This window comes from Mya arenaria, chromosome 15 (genome assembly GCF_026914265.1).
Source record: "Mya arenaria isolate MELC-2E11 chromosome 15, ASM2691426v1".
Classification (NCBI taxonomy): domain Eukaryota; kingdom Metazoa; phylum Mollusca; class Bivalvia; order Myida; family Myidae; genus Mya; species Mya arenaria.
Genome location: NC_069136.1, coordinates 46,929,876 through 46,952,899, shown reverse-complemented (window position 1 = coordinate 46,952,899; position 23,024 = coordinate 46,929,876). Strand labels below are relative to the sequence as shown.

Here is a 23,024-nt window from a genome sequence, read left to right as displayed (position 1 = left end):
TAGCGCAAAACTGTTTGGGTCATGAAATTTCCTTCTGGGTTAATGATTGTTTTATTCCAAAAGCCCACAATGGACTGTGCATTTAAAATTTATTTCGCGCATGCTTAACTTTATTTGCGTTTACTGGCCAGTGGGGTTATGACATACAATTTATTTGCAAGAACCCCGGTAAAGCATCCCAGAGGATTACGTTATAAGTTTTGAATGATATTGCAAACATAAATAGGTACTTTGTAAAATTCACGACCTTGTAAATACAATAATGGAACTTAATTTCAGGGGCGAATGGGCTTAACCATGGGCGATTTATTTTACTCATGCATATGTTGTGCATTAAGTTTAATAACAGGGCTCATTCCGTCGAATTCCTTTTGGTATAAAGCCAATTACTTCAAATGTCAATTCCATCTCTCCAAAATACAGCGGACAAAGACGGGAGTGTATCATACAAGTGAAAATGTCTATGCGTGTAATCAGTCGGTGAAATGCAATCATGGGCATTTTGTTACTTGACTTTATCCAATTTGCCATTAATCTAATATAATAAGTTAGTTTTCCTCTTACTACCATTTATTTTTTCTCTCTAATTTTCAGGAACCAAGGGCAGCTGTGGAACATGCTGAAATACAACTGACATAAGCAATACTTGAGAACGAAACACTTCTTATTCTTCGTATGACATATGGTCAAAACAAGGGATCAGTTTTCTGTCGAACCATTTGTTAAAAGCATTCCATTGAGTGAGATCAAAGGCTAACAGATTTGCTCATCTTGTAGCTCTCATTGACTGATTCAAGTGGGGATTAAATAGATTGTTGTGTAAGTCAGCATATAAATATGGATTATAACATATAGCACAGTGCCACCATCTTTGGTCACCCATGAATAGGACTGTATCATATATGGGATATGATGTCATTATGAACAACACCGTGCAGAATGACGTCACAAGTGAACATAACTGGGGCGTTTTATTGTTACTTCCCGTGATTGTGTTCGGAGTTGTGGGGAATATTCTCGTCTGCATGGCGGTCGTCATGGAGAAGCGTCTACAGAGCGTGACCAACTACTTTTTGTTGTCGCTCGCCATCACGGATCTGCTCGTCTGTTTTGTCGTTTGGCCGCTCAGCATTCTCAACGAGTTTGCAGGTACTGTGGCTTTACATTTGTCATTTCTCTATTTTTTGGATATCTGTTTTTCGAAGAAAAAATATTTAATCTATATTCAAAGACTTGGTGTCGTCGTCGTTGTCAGCAAGGTCGTTGTGCATAAACATGGACGTTGGTCATGCTAAAAAGCTCTCTCCATTAAACAATACAGTCGAACCTCGTTTGCTCGCACTCGCTTGACTCGAATTCCTCTTTGGCTCGATCTGGATTTAAAGGACCGATTTATTTATACTGAATGTAAGCAATTCCGCTTGGCCCGAATTTTTCGAGGCTCGAACTATTTTCACCGGTCCCTGGGAGTTCGAGTCAACGAGTTTCGACTGTATATTCGCATGCAACTTTGACTTGTATCTGTTACATGACACAATCGGTATGTCGAACAAGACCCATATCTCTGGTTGTAGAAGTAGCTGAATTTATGCCTCTTGATCGACGGTGTAAAACTTACGACCTTGACAGTCGCTTACTTTGTTATTGTTAAAAATCGTACAACAATGATTTTTTCAAAATGACGAATATTGTCAACATATTGTGAAATCTACAGTGCACGAAAGTAGTGTTACTACACAGTACGATGACCCTGTTTAAAGGCACATAGATTTATTTGCTCCGTATCTCTAGTCATATACCCTTTGCTTTTTTTTCCTAGGACCGGACCAAATATTCAGTATAATTCAATCTTCTTTGGGTCAACAATATTTTTTTTCTTCATGAAATTAATTGCATTCTTTAGACTGTTCCCCTTGAATATCGTCAAGTTTTCCCTCAAAGTATTTTCCCATTTTGTTAGACACAGTTTCTCTGAAGGAATAAAACAACAATACATTTCTTGAGAACATACACCATATTCACAAGACCAGCTCACACGCATAAAAGAGTCAAAACATGAATTTGTTATACCAGCTATTTTGGCATGATTTTGTACTTTCTCAATCAGATTTTCTATAAGGCAGGCAGAAAAAAATCCAAAACAAATCGCTGCCTTCGCTGTATTTTCAAACACTGCAGTTTGTTGCCCATGATCCATGTATGGTTCTAAAATATACAAAAATTAAGCACTAAGATGAATACGTATAGTTATATGTATGACCTGCATTTAAGCCTCTGCTTTTTCCTGTTGTTTTTTCTTCAAATAATTATGTTCCGATGGAGGAGGAGTAAAAAATAAATAACTACAGAATTTGATCTGGAAAAATTTATTGTCATTTGAAGCACACCAATTCTGTTTAGTTAAGCGTTTAAGTGTGAATACGTGATCCTTTATTCATAATGTGCAAGTACTCAAAATGCGATATAAGGTGCTCTTAAAATCCCTAGTTTCACTTTCAATTTATTTGATTTTTTTAATTTAATTTATTTTCATTATCTATTTTGGTATAATAGCATGTTCGGTAGAACTCCTTAAACCGTGCTTTAATGCCTCAAAACTGGACCATTGTTGCAACTTGTTGCTGCTCCAGTTGGTCTGTCTAAGCCAGCATCACTGAAAATCATCTGACATGTAGCACTTAAAACTCTAAATAAACGGAAGTCACCAACATACATATGACCTTTGAGTGTTTTTGTGACCCAACTTTTAATAAACGGGAGCCAACCCACACATATGTGACCTTTGGGTGCTTTGAGGCCCAATATTATTTTGGTATCATTTCAAAGAGTTTTGTGTGCAGAAATATAAAATACAAAACATTTACCGAAAATAATATAACTAATACATAATACGTAACTTTCGTCGGGTTTCAGCTGAAATAAAGAACAAGTATTGAAAGTGTTAGTGCTTTCTTTGCTGTATACTTTCAATGATTTAATTTACATTGTTGTAATAAGCAAGAAAAAATCATTTAAATGACACCAAAATATTATTGTATGAGGTTGCAGCCAGGCATCAGAATATATATATAACATTAATGCTGATGGAGCTGTCAGGGAACTGGCTTATGTCTGGGTATGATTCCTTAATCAGTCTTATTCCGAAATGGATAGTTCATCCATCAAGCGTCTTAGTTAATCAGATATTTTGCAGAAGAAATGCAGAAATGTCCTACTGCGACATTTAATTAACTTCACTTACTCCACTTGCATACTATGGGGCGACTGCGAGGGGTTGGGGCGGCGGGGAACGGCCGGGCGGACGTCAAACATCGGTTTTCACCCAATAACTTAAGCTAGCATTGGTGGGTAGTAGCGTATGTGAAGAGCTAAGTTTGGATTGCTTTTGATGGGGTTGGGGTCAAGGTCAAGTGTATTGTAACTCAATATATATAATTGGTAGATAATGGTGAATGGTGGTGTGTAGGTAGCTAATGTTAAGAGCTAGCTTGGAATTGCTTTTAAAGGTGGTGGGTTCAAGGTCATGTTCACAATGGTTTCCGCCCAATAGCTTAAGTAAGAATTGATGAATAGCTATGCGAATTGGTGTGTAGGTAGCTTATGCGAATTGCTAGCTTGGGATTACTTTTGAGTGGGTTAGGTCTCAAAGGGTTTAAGTCACTGTTAATAAAAATAGAAGAAAATATGCTTTCCTCCCAATAACCTAAGTTACAATTGATGGATAGTAATGAAAATTGGTGTGTAGGTAGCTTATGTGAAGAGCTAGCTCGAGATTGTCTTTGTTTGGGATTGGGTCAACGTCACGGTCACTATTACTAAAAATAGAAATATGGTTTTCACCCAAATTAGTTAAATTGATGGAAACTACACACATAAGATACGTACTTAAGTAGATTAACTTTCACGTCGGAAGACAACATTTTGCTTCGAATGAAGACTTTAAACTAAGATAACTTTCCAATTTATTCACCATTTTAAATGTAACATAGCACAGTCTACGCCGCTTAGAGAGCCCCGCCTTCGGTCTTTTACCAGAGATTGATTGAGAATTCAGTTAATAAAATACGTCGACAAACCTTTTCACAATACGGCCGTCTGACAAAGCACCGTCAACAAATTATTTAGGACACAGGTTTGTCGAAGTGTTTGGTGAAACTAATCACTTTATCAAACTCCGGTAAAAACGAAGACGAGGCCCTTTAAGCAACGTAGACTACCCTTTGTTTCATTTAAAATAGTGTAGTAAAAGAAAAGTTATCTTTGATTTAAGTCTTCATTTTAAGCAAAATTTAGCCTTCCGACGTAGTAAATATGACGTAATTTATCACGTGGTACACACACACTGACAAGAAATTAATTGGTTATGAGTTCCGATTGCCCATATTAAAAACCTGGTTTCGTTTCATTGCGGCGCTTCGGGTTTTAATAAAGCCCGGAGAAAAAAAATGAACAAGATTTTCTCCTTCGCTCGTTTCTTCCCTAATCCAAACCTTACATTTGTTTTATTTGACCAAAAAGTCGACCTTTAATATCCAGAAGTTATAAATTATCGAAAATCCTATGTCAAACTATGAACGTTACACCACACCTTTTGATTTTAATCCACACTATCGATTTTGTTTGTTAATGTTTGTTGTTTTAATCCGTAAATGACATATGTATAACTGTTTTATAATTATGTGATAAAAGCGGATTGTATCAACTTCACTAATCCCCGACGTCACATAACGTCTGACGTCACAAAACCAAACAGCGGTTGTGGTACTCTAAAAGGGGTGAACAATATTAAACACAAGACTAAACTTGACGTCGAGACATTTATACACGTAAAGGTTACAAACTCACCAGAAGGGCTCACTCATATTGTCATTCTGTCTGTAACACAGCAAAGTACTACGGTGACCTTTTTAATTCATTTCGTATTTTCGCCGCGAATATACGAAAAGCGCCCATTTGCAGGTATATAATACGACTATTCGAAAAAATGTGAAAGGAAGATGGTGGGGCTAAAATTCGACTTAATAGTACGGCGTATTTTGTCCTTACCCCACCACCTTGCTTTTTTCGCCCCGCCAATCCACATGAGACATTTCCGTTTCCGGTAGGCATGATTGGGTATCGAAAATGTAGGAAAAGTGAATGCAAGGAAACATGTATGAAAGTGCAGCGGTTTGATTTGTATTGATAGAGTTTTACGTATGCCTACCTGAAAGCGAACATACGGCATGTGGCTGGGCGAATATAGGACGAGTTTTTATTTCGTATTTTAACCCCGACACATGGCATAACGTTCAAATTAGTATTTGTCCCTGCTATTTGACATTTTTTCGTATTGTCATATTTCCGTGGCAAAAACATCAAATGGGCAGTGACCAGCTACCATAAAATACCATTTACATGTTATCGCCAACAAGCTAGGCAGTTGCGTTATTCCGTTATATCCGTTATTCCATCGATCTATTTTACAATTTTGCGAAATTGAGGCAATTGTCAGACTTACCTTTACGGTTGTAATTTGAATATATTACTTTATCTATATTTTAGAACATTCGATAAGAAATGACTGTTAGAAATCCAACCAACCAATTCTCTATGTTCATGTCCGAAAAAATCCGTTTGAAATTAAAGTCTCTCAAAACACGGCTTTTCTTCGCGTTATAGATAGCCTACAGCGCGGACGTGACGTTATCTGCTTTCATTCCTATTTGGTATGTACTCAACAAATAATCAAAGACGAAAAGAGAGACGCAATAAATCAGAGAGAGGTTGCTTCTTTGTTTGTGTTCGGTGGAATTAATGCCAATCATCGCACAATCATTTTCTGCCGAATTTTCTCCAAACACGAAAGCGCCTTTGATGCCAATTTCTTTCGGAGAGAGCTTATTACATTTTGAACAATTTGAAAAGTGGTAATGATCGATTTTAGTATTCAAATTCCGTTTTATTTCTAGGAAACCCCAAATAATGTAAATTATATTCGCATAACAATTGGGACCTTTTCAAACTGAACAGAAGGAACACTCGTGAAAAAAATGCAATATAGCAATCAGCATATCGAATGATAAGAGAATTTAAGATAAAAAATATAGCCGTGCAAAGGTCCAGTTTTTTGTGCGCTGATCGTGTCTGTCATTATTTTATAAGAACTATGGCTCCATTCATATGAATACGCTTTTTATAAGGAACACATACTAACGTTAATGGAATATATGGGTTTCCTGAAACGGAGACCTCATTAATTGTCCTGAATGGTCAATATAGCTGAATATTACTTAGGAATAAATAGGTGTGTATATATCAAGTTGTAATGTCGCCTGTAGAGAACGCCGTACAAAATCCGCTACATCTTTCTCTCGTATCACAATATTGCAAGGATCGCCACTGATTGGATCTTGCCAGACAGATAGCATTTTTGTACGAGATATTCATCTATGTAATGAAACAGAAATTAACTGCACACATAGGGAAAGACGGGTGTCATTTAGGTTGCGCTTCTGTTTTTGAAATGATTTTTATACAAATTCAAGTTATATCCTTAAATGTATCGATGTCCTAAACTGTATCGATATCCTAACATGTAACTTGTGATACAAGATAATCAAAGAATCTCCTGTGATATTTACCCATGCACAGACAGATCGAAAGAACTTGTGTAGTTGTACGCCATGTGTACAGTATGTTTGTTTGTAAAATAAACGTTATACTGGGAGTGTCCCTGTAGTACCCTACGTGTGCCTGAACTACTGGTTGTTAAATTAATGTCCCCGTATTATATAAGGTACATTTTTTTCTGTCCGTTAGAACATCACATATAAAATATAATTGCTTTCACTTCACTCGTACGTTTTAAACAATCAAACAAATGTGATTAAACTAAGAATTAAGTCGTTTTATTAACCGCCACCAATTAATTGTATTTAAGCTTCATGTCTGAAAAAAAATTCGTACGAAATTAAGGTCTCTGAAAGCACAGCATTCCTTCGCGTAATAGATAGCCTACAATGCGGACGAGACGTTATTTGTTTTCATTCTCATTTCGTATGTACTCAACAAATAATCAAAGACGAAAAGAGTGACGCGATTAAATCAGAGAGAGGTTGCTTCTTTGTTTGTGTTCGGTGGAATTAATGCCAATCATCGCACAATCATTTTCTGCCGAATTTTCTCCGAACACGAAAGCGTCTTTGAGGCCAATTTTTTTCGAAGACAGCTTATTACATTTTGAACAATTTGAATAGTGGTAATGATCGATTTTAGTATTCAAATTCCGTTTTATTTCTAGGAAACCCCAATAATGTAAATAATATTCGCATAACAATTGGGACCTTTTCAAACTTGACAAAAGGAACACTCGTGAAATCAACAGTATAGCAATCAGTATATCGAATGATAAGAGAATTTAAGATAAAAAATTTAGCCGTGCAAAGGTCCAGTTTTTTACGTTGATCGTGTCTGTCATTATTTTATAAGAAATATGGCTCCATTCATATGAATACTCTTTTTTATAAGGAACACAAAATATCGTTAATGGAATATATGGGTTTCCTGTTTAGGGAAAACGGAGACCGCATTGATTGTCCTGAATGTCCAATATAGCTGAATATTAGTTAGGAATAAATGGGTGTGTATATATCAAGCTGTAATGTCGCCTGTACAGAGCGCAGTATATAATCCGCTACATATTTCTCTCGTACCACAATATTGCAAGGATCGCCGTTGATTGGATCTTGTCAGACAGATAGCATTTTTATATGAGCTATTCTTGTATGCAATGAGACAGAAAACAATTGCACAAATATTGCAAGACGGGTGTCATTTAAGTGGTGCTTCTGTTTTTGAAATGTTATTTATACAAATTCAAGTTATATCTTTATATGTAACGATGTCCTAAACTGTAGTGTATCGATATCCTTATTTGCATCTTGTGATACAAGATTATCAATGAATCTCATGTGATATCAACCAATGCACAGACAGATCGAGAGAACTTGTGTAGGTGTAGGTCATGTGGCCATTATGTTTGTTAGTAAAAAAACGTTTAACTATACAGGGAATGTCCCTGTAGTTATCGACGTGTGCCTGAACTACTGATTGTTAAAACAATGTACCCTTCACTATAAAATGTACATTTTTTTCTGTCCGTTAGAACATCACATATACAATATATTTTCTTTCACTTCACTCGCACGTTTTAAACAATCAAACAAAAGTGATTGAACTAAGAATTAAGTCGTTTTATTAACCACCACTAATCAATTGTATTTAGGCTTGTGTAACCGAAATACCTACTTTTACAAGTTACAACCGAAAATAATACTTCAAACTGTAACCCGTCTGTAAGAAAGTACGTTTGAGACATGCGCGTTTCTCAATTCATATGTTGCTTAGTTTCTCTATTTATTCAAAACATGCAAATTGCAAAAAAAATGTTTATTCACATAAACTGTCTTTTACAAGACTATTATAGTTTTCGTCCGATATTCTGCGTGGCAAAAGCATCCTGGAACATAATATTCATAATACTGCAAACGTCTCAACAACAATAAAACGATATCGCCACCGAAACTCATGACATCACCAATACTCAATGAAATCCTTTTCTGGATGCTCTCGAAATGCAATATATCATCACATACGTCGAAAAACGGAAAAGGAAATGCATTGTTGCTGGTAACTATGATAGTAATTTGAATAAACTGCTTTTAGTTTTAGAAATATATTTCAAATATTCGATTAGAAATAACTAGTAGAAATCAAATTAACCAATTTTCTTTGGTCATGTCCGAAAAAATCCGTTCGAAATTAAGGTATCTCAAAGCACGGCATTCTTTCGCGTAATAGATAGCCTACAACGCGGACGGAACGTTATTTGTTTTCATTCTCATTTCGTATGTACTCAACAAATAATAAAAGACGAAAAGAGTGACGCGATCAAATCAGAGAGAGGTTGCTTCTTTGTTTGTGTTCGGTGGAATTAATGCCAATCATCGCACAATCATTTTCTGCCGAATTTTCTCCGAACACGAAAGGGGCTTTGAGGCCAATTTTTTTCGGAGAGAGCTTATTACGTTTTGAACAATTTGAATAGTGGTTATGATCGATTTTAGTATTTAGATTTCGTTTTATTTCTAGGAAACCCCAATAATGTAAATAATATTCGCATAGCAATTGGGACCTTTTCAAACTTGACAGAAGGAACACTCGTGAAATAAGCAATATAGCAATCAGCATATCGAATGATAATTTAAAATAGAACATATAGCTGCGTTGATCGCGTCTGTCATTACTTTATAAGAAATATGGCCACATTCATATGAATACGATTTCTATTAGGAACACATACTATCGTTAGGAATATGGGTTTCCTGTTAAGAGAGAAACGGAGACCTCATTAATTGTCCTGAATGGCCAATAAAGCTGAATATTAATTAGGAATAAATGGCAGTGTATATATCAAGATGTAATGTCGCCTGTACAGAAGGCCGTACAAATCGGCTTCATATTTCACGCGTATCAAAGACTATTGCAAGGATCGCCATTGATTGGATCTTGTCAGACAGATAGCATTTTGTATGACAAATTCTTGAATGCAATGAAACAGAAAACAATTGCACAAGTAGTACAAGAATCGTATGTGATATCTACACATGCAACGACAGATCGAGATAAAGTAATGGTGTAAGTCATGTGGTCTTTATGCTTGCTATTGAAATAGACGTTTAACTATACTGGGAATGTCCCTGTAGTACCCGACGTGAGCCTGAACTACTGATTGATAAACTACCTTTTTTTGTAAAAGGTACATTTTTTCTATCCGTTATCCGTACATCACTTATAAAATATATTTGCTATCACTTCGCTCGCACGTTTTAAAGAATAAAACAAACGTTATTAAACATAAAATTAATTCGTTTTTAAATCGCCGCAAACGATATATTTTCAATCATGTGTGTATATATATGTATGTGTGTAACCGAAATACCTACTAAGACGAGAAAACAAGGTCATATCCTTTATGAAAACAAAACAAGTTATGACCTATCTTTCAGAGCGTATTACTTTAAATGTTAGCATGTTTCCCTGTTCATTTTAAACAAGCGATGGGCAAAAACATATGTTCATTCACATAAAGAAATACATTCCTGAATGCTCTCGAAATGCCACATCATCACATAAGTCGATGTGAAAGAGATCATAGCGTATTTTCATCAAACAATCCTTTTGCGAGTTGTTTTTGTCCCGTTAAATGTCAATGTCAATATCTGCACGAACAATTCAGTTTAGCGATATAGGATGTAGATCATCATCATGTGTGCCGCGGCTAGCAAAGATGGGTCCTGCAATACTTAAAACGTTAACAAACTATGCCGTCTTTATTTTCTATTTCTAAAACAAAACTAAGAACTGAGCAAAGTGTTTTGTATATTAAATGTCGTGTTAAGGACATTTACACGGCTTCATTTCCGTTTGTTGCGGTCCACATGCTGTAGAAGATGATGGGGCACTGTCCAACTAATGTAGATAAACTGATAAATGCTCGTTGTAACTGAAAATGCGGCCGTCAGTATGACCTCTTTTGAATCTTTGTATTTGGCTTCCTAAAACTCCGATTCGATAAAATGCTTGATGGATGCTAAGAGTCCCCCTGGTTGAGACTTATACAGTTGTGACTTTTGATTGAAACAATCATCATGTCAGCTAATGTTTGGTTGAATGGGCTATTGAGGACAACGTTTGCCTAGTATTCTATTGTCTCCCCCACGGTAGAGAAAACCATAATATTACCATCGTCATTCCGTTCGTGTCCGCCAACTCTTTATACGCTCTAAAGTAGACGTGAAACCAAAACTGTTAAGACAACCCGCAAAGTGTATATGCTAGCCAAGTCGCTCTTATTGTATCAAAGACCATTCAATTATGTGCCCTATCTAGAGCTGACATGAGTCAAAATAATGTTCGCTGACATGAGTCAAAATAATGTTCACCACTCTAGATCGCTTGTTCGAACCACGTCACTACACATTGGGCCAAACATAACCTAGTCAGATCTCTTAACCATTTTTGGATCTCTTCAACGTTCTAAAGTAACTTATTTGAAAGTGTCGACATAAATGCACGACATGAACACACTCCGGCAACGTCGCTGCTATTGTATATGGGAGAAAGTTCATAAAATTACAAATTTATAATCATACACTCGTTGAAAGGATTTCGAATATCTCCTCAATCGCCTTATATGCCCCTCGTTCAAATTAACCCACATGCCATAGCAACATTTCGTGTCTAAGCCATCGAGAGAATTTGTCAGAGCCCTATGGCTTTGATCAGAGGAGAAATAGTTATGGTTTATGTCTGCCTTTTTTCATGGCGGCGACCATAGGCGGCAATATATCTTAATATATACACAGCCATTTACCAATTTCTCAACTAATATTTCCTATTTTGACCATTCAGTCCAATGAATAAGATCCCCGTTCCGTGTTCCAAAGAAACTCATATATTCACATAACGATGTTTTCGCAAGAGGCGGAACTGATAACTAAACTAGTATATTATTATAAAATATTTATCGTCGTTATGCTGTTATGACTATTGATGAGGTCATGAGTTGTGCTAGAGTATTCGTTTGTATGTTGTTGGGATATTTCCAGTTTTATTAATATTATGTTATAGGATGCTATTGTCCCGAAGGGAAAAGGGCAAACCTATATTTCATAGTATTGAAAAGGGCATTGCATGTTCATCTCCATCTGCACGAATGAACAGTTTGTTTGTGTGTTTTTTTGCAAAGGGCATGTTTTGAATAAAAAGAAAAAATACAAACATTTAGTTTGAGAAAAGCGCATGTCTGAAACTTAAGTTCTGACAGACAGGCCACAGCTTAACGAAGTTTTTTTCGGTTGTTTCTTTTTAAATCTAATACACATATGATTGGAACGATAGCGCTTACGACGGTTACAAACAAGATTTAATTCATTAATAAATAAATCACGTTTCTTTATTTGTTCATAACTTGCGAACAAAATGATAGCAAATGTATTTTTTTAGAAGCAAACTTGCTGTAGAGCTAGAGCAGCAAGAATATGCCAACCCTTCCCTTTAATGGTAACCGTCTTGCAGTTGATTCCTGTTTCATTGCATTATACAAATTGAATATTGTTAGTGTTTATTTTTGACTTCCTATATACTTAGTCGGGACCGGGCTGTGCCTGGCTGACTATATTCGTTAAGAAGACAAGATGCAACGAAATACACTAACAATTTACTTGGGTTCCGAGAAGATTTGATACAACTTCTTTTCGCGATGATCGGCATTAATTCCAGCACAAACAAAGAAGCAAGGTCTCTCTGGTTTAATATCGCCCTTTCCTTCGCCATAGAACATTTGGTAAGTGCATGAAATAGGAAATGAAAACAACTAAATTCATTGGACATTGTATTTTCTTATGACACAAAGTATAACCACGCTTTCAGAGATGATTTTTGGACATGAGCATATGAATGTATTGATGATTAATTGACTACCAGTCAATTTACTTCGTTGTCTTGTAAAACAGATTGCTAATGATATTAGCAGCATATCTAAATTACTATCAGATCTACTTTTTTTTATAACATAATGAATATAAAAAATATCCGTCCAATTATCTTGTCATTAAGAATGTTAGTGTGCAATTCATATTTGTAACATGTATTGACATGTTTTTAAGATTTCATTAGGATATTTAGTGTTATAAATAGTAAAAATATCTTATTTTTGACAAGTGTTTCGCCTTAAATGTTTGAAACGGTAGCTTTATAGATTGGGTGTAGTAGAATCTTTCCTCTTTTGATATTTTTCTCTGATAGAATGGATGTAGCCTGGACAATTGCCTCAGTTTTGTAAATATGTAAAACAGCGCAACTCCTCTGGCTCTTTGGTGATAACATGTAAATGGTATTTCGATGAGTAACCGACAATCTGACACTATGGTTTTAAGCCCTCTCTAGAATGAGTTGCCTATTGGCTTGCATTTTATGATGCTCTGCCGAATAATATTGGCTTTATTGCACTTTGATGGACCGACGATAGGCAATATTCGAAATTGAAGCGTTTAATTTATTATCAGTGTGCGTAAACGTTCATATCTGTCTCGACTTCACGTTCAGTCTTGTGTTAATTTTATCCAAACTGACTTCCAAACATAACTTTTTTTCTGACTTACTGATTCCAATTCTTACGCGATTTACTGAATTGATCTGGACGCATTTTGATTATCATATTTGAATGTCCTCACTGAAGTCGAGTAACGAGATTTCCATTAGGCCAGCTTTTCACTACTACGGCATGTTTATGTCACTGCGAATTTGTCGAAAAATGTTGATTAAGACCCATAACTCTGGTTGCCATAAATGTTGAGTTATGACAATGTATCGATTATAATACACTTAGTGACGAGCGTTGACACCCGCTTGTCCTGCTGTTGTGAAAAAACACGATTGGATAGACAGACGGACTTTGTTTATACGCATCTATGTTATCTTCCATTAAATAGCATGCGGGTAAGTATCAAGGGAGTAAGTGTGATTGTTTTTAAGAGAAATAAGGAGTTATTGGCATAGCCTTGGTGTGGTTGGTGTCTTGTCGAACTCAACAACAGTAATCGTAACACTTAACTTTTACTGTCCGATCGCTCACTTAAGAATTTTGTATCCATTTGTTTACCAACTTTGTTACAATATTAATTGGCATTATCTCTCGACATATCATCTCACGATATCGATTACTCCTGAGTTATGGCCCTTGAATTGTCAATATTTACCAACAGCAAACGGGGACAGAGACTACAACGCTTTGTTTTCTTCCGACCATATAGTATTTCTTTTTTAAAAGTCGACTAAAACTACAAGTGAGATATATTTAATCAATCAAAGACCAATACTTTGTTACGTTTATTTGAACCTCTTAGATATTCGATTTAATCCCAAATATCGAGCAATGTCCTAACGCTGTATGCAAGAGAGAAACCGCGGGGGTTCAAATGTTAAGCGTAATTGAAAAATTGTCCCTTTATATTTCTCCTCCTACAACTCCGATTCAATAAGACGCTTGATGGATGCTATGTTCACTTCTGAATGAGGCTAATAAAGTTGAGAGTTTTGATAAGTGCGTGTCAGATAATGGTCGGGTCAGTGATGACCTTCATGTGTCATTGAGCAAACAAATGTGTTTATTTTTTCTTGTCATTGTTTTGTATGGTCCCACGACGGAGCAAACATAGTGTAACCATTATTACTCCTTCACTACTGGAAGGGTTTTGGAATAACAAATGTTCACCACATTTAGACGACCTGGCAAGCGCATTATCTAGCCACGTCATTCCAAGGCCAATGTAATAGTTAGCTTCAAGTCATATATGTGTTCGTTCCAAGGCTCCTCAATCAATGTTAGTATCTCTTGATAACTAAAAAGGACGTTTACCTCAGCGCTTGAAGGGCAAAGATGCACATGAGTGTTAAATATGGTCATGTAGACATGCTCATGTCCGATCTATGTATATATCAATAAAAAGTGGCAGGGTTTCTAAAAAACTTAACTACAATTGCCACTAATTTAGACCGACACTGATCACATTAATCCTTTACCATTATCACAATCAAGTGTTTCATTTTATAAAATTAATACTTATGCTGTATAAGCAAGTCTGGTCTTAACCATTGAGAGCATTTGTCAAGTTCCTGTGACAGCTCTTTATTTATGACATGAGTAACATTCTATAGCCTATGTAGATCCTGACATTCGCAGGCGAGTTCTTGATATGTACATATTTATTTATCAATGACCTTGACTAGAATACTCAGTTATATTGACCATTTCGGACAATATGTCAGGTCTCCGTGAAACTCATATATTCCATTTACGATATTATGTTTCCGTAGTAGAAACCGTAAACATATGAATGCAGCCAAATTTCCTATATAATAATGGCAGAAACACTGACTTAACGTCTGGACCTTCTTCTAAATACATTTATCTTATCTTTTGATATGCTGTAAGTTGTAATAGATATTAAGAATTGAAGATTCCTTGACTGTTTTTCATCATGGCGATGTATTTAGGGTTCATTAAGAAAGTCTGAAGTTGTGAGTATTAGGAGTTGTATTGATTGTTACCGTGATAAAAAACAAGCAAGTTCACAATAGTCATGTATAAAGTCATTACCGTTTATCATATATTGGACATAGATAATACACACATGTTTTATTTTGGCAAGGTCTTAAACTCTGACTTTAATAATTGCTGAGTTATGCCCCTTTTACTGAACCGAACAACAGACACGTTTTCGCTTTCGCTTCGCAGCGTTCTTTTTATGTATGATACTATGACAAAATATATAGAGCTAAAATTAGCGTTTATTCTCAACATTGTTGTTATTGTATCCTACCCCTTGTATGTCTAGCTGTCAAAAGTACCGAAGTCCTTTTGAAAGAAAGACGGTCCGAAATCCACCCATCTTCATTCTGCGTAAAGGCTAGTGGAATGTTGGATGTTTTGTATCCATTCATCTTCAGTATCCCCATAAACCTCTACCTCGACTGGTAGTTATATCGACAACCATCCATCTTCATTGTTTTCAGAAAGCTTGTGGAATGATACATATATTGAAATGATCATAATTAAGATTGCCAAACTGCAATACATGTATTTTTGTTCAAAAGCAATTTGATAATGCGTTTAGAGTTGAAGCGCAATCTTAATTAAACTGTGTATTGATTAAAAAGTTGCAGAACTCAATACCTCTGCATTGAAATAAAAAAAATGATGGTTACTGGTTCACATGTTGAAATTGCCAAATGTAATAACCCTTCGCCGAAAATGTAGGCATAACAATGAATTTGTGCTAGGAGAAAAATCGGCAGAACATTATTATGCGGTGATTGTCACCTAGCACAAACAAAGAAGCACGTCTCTCGGACTCAATCGCGTCCTTCTTTTCGTATCAGATGAGCGCAGGAAATAGGAGATGAAAACAAATAAAGTCTCGTTTACGCTGTAAGCTACCTATTACGCAATGGATGCCGACTTTAAGACATCGTAATTCCGGATGGGTCCTTTTTAGGACAAGGCAAAGAAATAGGTTTACACATAATTAGATGCCTTCTATCTAATTTCGCTTTCGTAGTAATATATATAGTGTATAATAAAAGCAAAATGTTCAAATTACTTACAGATCTACGATGATTAATAATGTTAATACATTTCCATTTATCGAGATATTTTTTTTTTGAAAATGTTTTAGTAGTTTTTTTCCCTAAAACGCAATAAGTTGATTTTAACGCATCACAGGGTAGAAAATCAAGCGCTTTAGCATTTAAATTAATATATTTTTTGTGTGGGGCATTTATTTGCTATTATTTTATACAATATATTGCATGACACTCTTAATGGCTCCATACATTGGAGATCGGATTTCCTTGACACTTACACCGTGAATATAGTTCCTGTGATTCAGCCCATTGCTCCATTTTGTTCAAATAGCCGTTTCATGGAAAAGCATTATTCCCCAGGAGCCCGTTTCCTAAAGCATTATAGTCGTAACGTCAATAATCTAAACTCTGCATACATGTCAAAAAAGGCAACTTTTTTATGTTTCCTTCGTTCTTTAGAGGTGTATAATTGGCGAAACGTTATGATTGGCCCGAGTGTCTCATACAGGCCCGTTATGTTGTTAGGGGTCGTTATGAGCACAAGAGCCAATTATCACGCAACGGCTTGGCTCCGAAATATTTTAACCTTTTTAATACATGTTTTTTCTTGTAAGTTACTACTGTATATATTTTTGTTAACCTAAATTTCCGTCGTATTTCTATCACCTTCAATTTTGAAGACTGTGAGTAAGTTTACTCTCAAACTAAATAAGTTTTTGACCATCAATTTCATAATTGTGATCACTAACACTATTCCTATAAGCTTGAACATTTCCCAGCAAGTATATCCGAATTTGGTCTGGACGAATTAATGACACTCCCACTTTTAATGTCTTAAATTTCAAAAATCAAATTAATGATAAAATGAACTTGTAGCAAGTAGAACAGCGTTCTTTTATGAAATAAAAAATACCTTGTATTCCTGCGGTCGAAATATATGTACAGTGTACGAAAATGTAAGAAAATACAAATTGCCGCTTGTTTTGTTTTTTTACATTGTCAACGCTGAATAAAAAACGCCGCCCTATAAGTCAACACTGGAAGTCGATAACCAGCATACTTTTCTAAACTGCGTTAGTGTTTGCCTCCCTTTACAATTAAAATATTTATTTTTTTTAAACTGATCAATTAATTGTAATTATGTAGTTAGTAGCATCCCATGATTTATTCGGTAGCCTTTTTGATTTTACAACGAAGTAATTGAATTCAAGTGACTTTCCACCGGCGAGCCGCATCGGCCCGGGTCGCAAAAGGGACAATCGCAGAGTCATGCAAATAATCGCGGAAACCCTATACAAATGTGTTACTATTTGTTTAGGATAATATGTGTTCATATTTAAAATTGGCTAAAAGTTACATTAATACAAATATGTTGCAAATAACGAAACTATGACATAAGGATAATTTAAATTAACGACTAAGAATGACGTATGTTTTTGTAAAAGTAACATACAGACTGACACTACTTCTAAAGGATGTTAAGGCCGGTATTTAATTTTGCTCTGTCGACCTGCATTTTGGTTTTATTGCAGTTTCATGGATTGTCGATCGAAAACCACGAAATTGATGCCTTAGTTTCATTATTAATGTGCCCGTCTATTTAAGCTCTTCTGTTCTTCAATATAGAAACAATAGAGGTTGTGTTATAGCACTGGAGCCGTTTTCACGTACATTGTTTTAATAGACTGAAACTAAGACTCAAACTGGCTTCGTTGTCGTCGTTGGCGTGCAAGAACTTGTGCAGTTGATAAATAAAAGTATATCATTGAGACTCGGTACAAATGTTGCCAGACACTATACACACGTGTGAAGCAAAGCTAATAGCTTTTGCTTTAAGAAGTGTTTAGTTTTGTCCCGTGTTCGACTGAAAAACAACATACGAGTGTTGGCGTTCACCCATTTGCGCATTTGTTGTAGACTTTATGTTCGTGTAAGTTTTGTCGAAGCTCATTTAGATAGCATGATTTGGGGCTATACGAATTACTAGATACAGAATGTTTCATCATCTTTCCATTTTCAGAGATAGCGTGTGCCATGTTAATGGCGCCAGGCGTCAGTAATGCCTTACAGTACATTGGTATGACTCACCATTGATGAAGGACTGTCACTCACGTCTGCGTGCGGTGTCAGATGCAACATTATTCTGATTATTGCATTATTGGTTTAACGGCCGCTGAAGGGGTACAAAAAAACGGTCTTAAAGTGCCGATATATCATAAATAAGCAAAGCGATTCTCGTGCCTTCCCAGGCCGGTTTTGGTGTTTTACATATGGTTATCTCAAACCTCAATTTTACTAACAAAAAGTAACATTCTGATTATTGAACGATGTAAATTGCTAGAGTAAAAAAGCTGCATATACTGTCGCAATTTTGTTTACACATCGTCGCTGATTTTGAAGAATTGCAGATTTCATATCACTGGGAAACAACCGTATGTTATGTTAAACGCGAATGTGACGCCGAGCTTTATACTGTGAACGTATACAAGTCATTTTAAGTTTTGATTTTTTATTTCCAGGTTACTGGCCGCTGAACTTTGCGCTGTGTGACGTATACACGACGTTAGACGTGCTAATGTGTACGTCATCTATCCTCCATCTTTGTACCATCTCACTGGAACGATTCATTGCCATCCGAAATCCGCTGGCATCCAGGTAAGGGTTTCGTTACTGTACTTCCTTTTAAGAAAAAGGTCCACTGTTTTTTCATACGTACGTCTGTCATCGTCGTAGGCGTCGTTGCCATCATCAGTGTACAAAACCTTTAACCTTTGTCATGGCAACAAATCCTTCAAAATATTTATTTGAAAGGTAAAACATGAGAATGTTAACAGTCAAATGCATTACGTTACCAGCTCGTTAGTCTGAAATAAGTTATGACCGAGAAATGCCTCTTGATCAACTGAAAAATTAGCAAACGGACATTGACATCCCCTAGCAGCTCCTATAGTTCAACTTTGACGCTTAAAGATGTTCGTATCGAATTTAAACTCGCATTCAAAATTATTTTAGAATTTGGATTTCGACTTGACTTTTTTGTGACAAGCGAGAAAGTAATGGAAAAGATACCTAGCGTTGTTGACTATACTAAATGCTAATACTACTTATCTATGATGATTAAAAGGGGTGCTCCTGACTGAAAGAAGTTTCAGTTTCAAGGGTTAATGGGGTTTTATCACGTAACAACTGCTATTCAGGTGTCCGAAAGATAACGCGATTTTTAAAACCTTTATTAATGAATCTTAGGACGTCTTGATGGCCATAGTATGTAAAAAGCCTCTTATCCTATTTCTGTCGAGCAGAAATATGCGTTTCAGATCTTGGACTGTCGAAAAGATAACATTCCATGCAGAATATGGTGAAAACTAGCTTATCTTTTCTTTGTTTGGACTTTATTTCATTGAACAGTTTTGTTTCATAGCAAACCACCGGTAATGTTTTTTTATGTTGGTGAGATGGTGAATTACGATTTCCAGTGCTACGTACTTTAAAACCACACGGGCAATCACGTAAAATTGTCTTTGATATTGTACATATTGTAAACAAAACAATAATGAGAAATTTAACTCATACGAGTGGGTTGGAATTGTTTTTTTATTATATTTTTTACAGTAAAAATAGTTATTTTCCGGTCCTTCGAAATCATTCACTTAAACTATGCTTATAACTTTTGAAAGTAGACTAACGCCCGAGAAAGCGCGGCGTTATGCTCCCCTATGGGTCAGACAATTATGCGAGCCACACGTTTCATAATTGGCAATGAACAGTTTTAAACATATCGATGATGCTATTTTCATACGTTTAATATATATATTGAATGCTTTCAAAGTATTTATTTTCAATATTGTGTTTATATTTTCAGATCACGGTCAAAAACAACAACCAGAATAAAGATTCTGTTGGTATACGTCGCTGCCTTGGCCATCAGTAGCCCCATTATGATTTTGGGGATCGTCGACCATAACAACATCCTCAAAAACCACCAATGCGTGCTAAGTAACGATAACTTCATCATATACGGGAGTGTAAGCGCGTTTTACATTCCGCTAACTATTATGGGGATTCTATTTGGCATGACGATACAGCTATTACGAAAACAGTATAAACTGTGCAACCCGAATCAAATTCGCGATGGTGAGATTCTAATAAGACGGATACAAAGCAGTAGAACCACGAGTTTCAAGAAGCGATGGAAAGAACTGCAACATGAACAGAAAAAGCCGCATCGACAACAAGAATCCTCAAGTAGCAGTTCTAATCAAAGTAGTCCATCCAAGAAGGAGCAGAGTAGGCCTTTGATGACAGACTGTGTACAGCCAGTATCAGGTACCAGCAAGTCTTTAGAGAAAAACATTCAGTATCCAATAGCTGGACAATCGTTCGACATGTCTCAATCTGATGAATACCGGTTACAAAGCTTAGAGAGAAATCGTGAAAACGTCATTCCTATTGATGAACTTTCGTCAGATGAAGGAGTATCTCATTCACATTCCGGGGAGACCAATAAATCCTCCCTACCTTCTATTTCACGGCCTTTTTCCTGCGATGTAGGCCCACTAGACCAACGGTATAATGATTTAAACGACAATGAAGCCAAGTCAGTGACACAAACGTTCAGTGCTCCTGCAGAGCTGCACTCAATACGTCGCCAAATTTCAAACTCAGGCTCACAAAACAGTTCTGTGGGGAACAAGAAAGACTCAGTAAAGCAAAAACAAGTGAAAAACTCTGTAAAAACCGAACAAAAGGCCAGCAAAACGTTAGGAATTCTGTTTCTGTCTTTTGTGGTGTGTTGGGCACCTTTCTTTATTGTGAATATTCTCACAGTGTTGTGCAAATCTTGCGTATTTGATCGAGTGCTTATGACAACAGTTCTGTACCTGGGGTACATATCCAGTACCTTGAACCCAATAATTTACACTGTATTCAACAAGACGTTTCGGGCCACCATGATCAAACTGTTAAAGTGTCAGTACCGGGCTATTCAGAGACCAATGAGAATTAAGGCCATTTGTGTTGGACTTACTTACACACCCAAAATGTACAAAAATAATGAAAATGTTCAAATACCGTTATGACTTTGTTGTTTTTCAAATATTGGTCTGTTCCGCATATTGACAAATATATTAGAATGTTTTATTAATGTAATAAAAACAGCATAGAAAATATACCCTAGAAATTTCTCTATAAACATTATTTGAAAGCTTCCACATTTCGTAATGATAACAGAAGATTGCTCAAACAAACCATTTCGGTGCAACATTTTCAGCCTTTCTTGTAGATTGTTCTTCAATTAAATCTGCCTAGTCCGTCATATGAGCACAGATTAACATTGCGCTATATTGAAATCTACCAGCTGTAAGCTTATCGTATAGCAAAATACTGTATTACATCAGTGCTTTGTTACCTTAGCGTTTATTGTTTAAGTTTACTTTGCATGTAACTTGCTTGTACAATCTATGTTACGGACTTTTGTGGTGGATACTGTGCGTCATGTTAAAACATATGAAACGTACTTCCATTTTAGCCTTGTGCTATTCGTTCTGATATTCTTTGTACATTTTTGTTGCATTGTTTTTTTGTATGTTTGTTTTTGACCTTTTCAAGGGCACAATTTTGCATTGAGAGTAGGGCAAGTTAAAATGATTGCACAGAGTGGAATAATGTTTTCAGTAAAAACAGTTATACGGTCTTATGTGAATATCTAATTTAATGCTGAAACTGTTTGAAAATTAGGATTTGTAAGGAGAAACCTGGCCACTGCTGTCTACGTTTTATTTCATTTATTACAGTTGGGTCTTATTACCTATGGTCCTCGTTTGTCCTGAAAATGATACGTTGTATGGCTACTACATTATAAATAGAAATGATATGATTCCGTATTCCAATTACCTTGAAATTTTTCCCAGATTCACTCATTTAAACACAGCACTCTGCAGCCCTCTTAATATTATCAGCGAAACATTGTTATAAAACATCGTGAGAAAAATCAATTAATTCCTTGATTAAATTATTGTCACAAATGCAATTGAATGTACTGCTTCTATATTCAAATTTAACTTCGACTGATTTTTCATCTACTGATTTTGTTTAGAAATATTCCGATTACAAAACGGAATCAGAACTACCAAGGAATTGAGGTCAAACAATACGACCCTTGATAACGCTGGACTGGGTTGGACGAACATTATCCTTTTAACAATTTTCATATAAAACTGGTATGACACCAAAGGTAGTACATTTTTTTGTACCTAGTATATGACGCATTCGCAGTTCAGTTTAAAGTTTTGTTTCTTGAAAACAATCTCGTTTTTAGCATTGATAGTTTTTCTTTTGATGATGTTATTTATTGTATTACAATTTGTCAAACGTGTATGCATTTTGTTTTTGTGCCAATTTAAAATTAAGATACTATTGTAACTATACTGTATAGTTTAATATATTTTCCTAGTCATTTCATATACGTGATAAAATGAACAAAACATTTATGTACATACTTTCTTTTGTTTTAAAGTTTATATGTAAATAATTTCTAGTTTACATATTTAGAGATTTTGAATTGTCGCCAATATTGTACATAAGTCTTGCCAGTTTCTAATGTTATGCCGTTTTATTTACATTGTTTCTTAAATCGTGAATTAAAAACCAGAGTTTAATTATTGTTCTTTATGTTGACGCCATGCCAAAGTGTTGGTACCTGGTATACAATAAAATGTTAGCTCTACAAACAGAACAGACAACGGGGGATGCAAATTACTGTCTAAACGCCGATTTGTGCTTAGCCATAGATGAAATATTTGAAAGTTTAACTTTTAATAGTTTATTCAGCAATACAT

The 23,024-nt window shown here is 35.8% G+C and overlaps 1 protein-coding gene across 1 annotated transcript; it reads left to right on the top strand.

Annotated features, from left to right (window-relative positions):
• The first annotated feature begins 522 nt into the window (after window positions 1–522).
• LOC128219565 (5-hydroxytryptamine receptor 2A-like) lies at window positions 523–22,747 on the top strand. The gene is made up of 3 exons (XM_052927386.1): window positions 523–1,149; window positions 18,708–18,843; window positions 20,051–22,747. Exons 1-3 carry the CDS (start codon window positions 882–884, stop codon window positions 21,264–21,266), a joined length of 1,620 nt encoding a protein of 539 aa, XP_052783346.1. The 5' UTR covers window positions 523–881; the 3' UTR covers window positions 21,267–22,747.
• The last annotated feature ends 277 nt before the right edge of the window (window positions 22,748–23,024 follow it).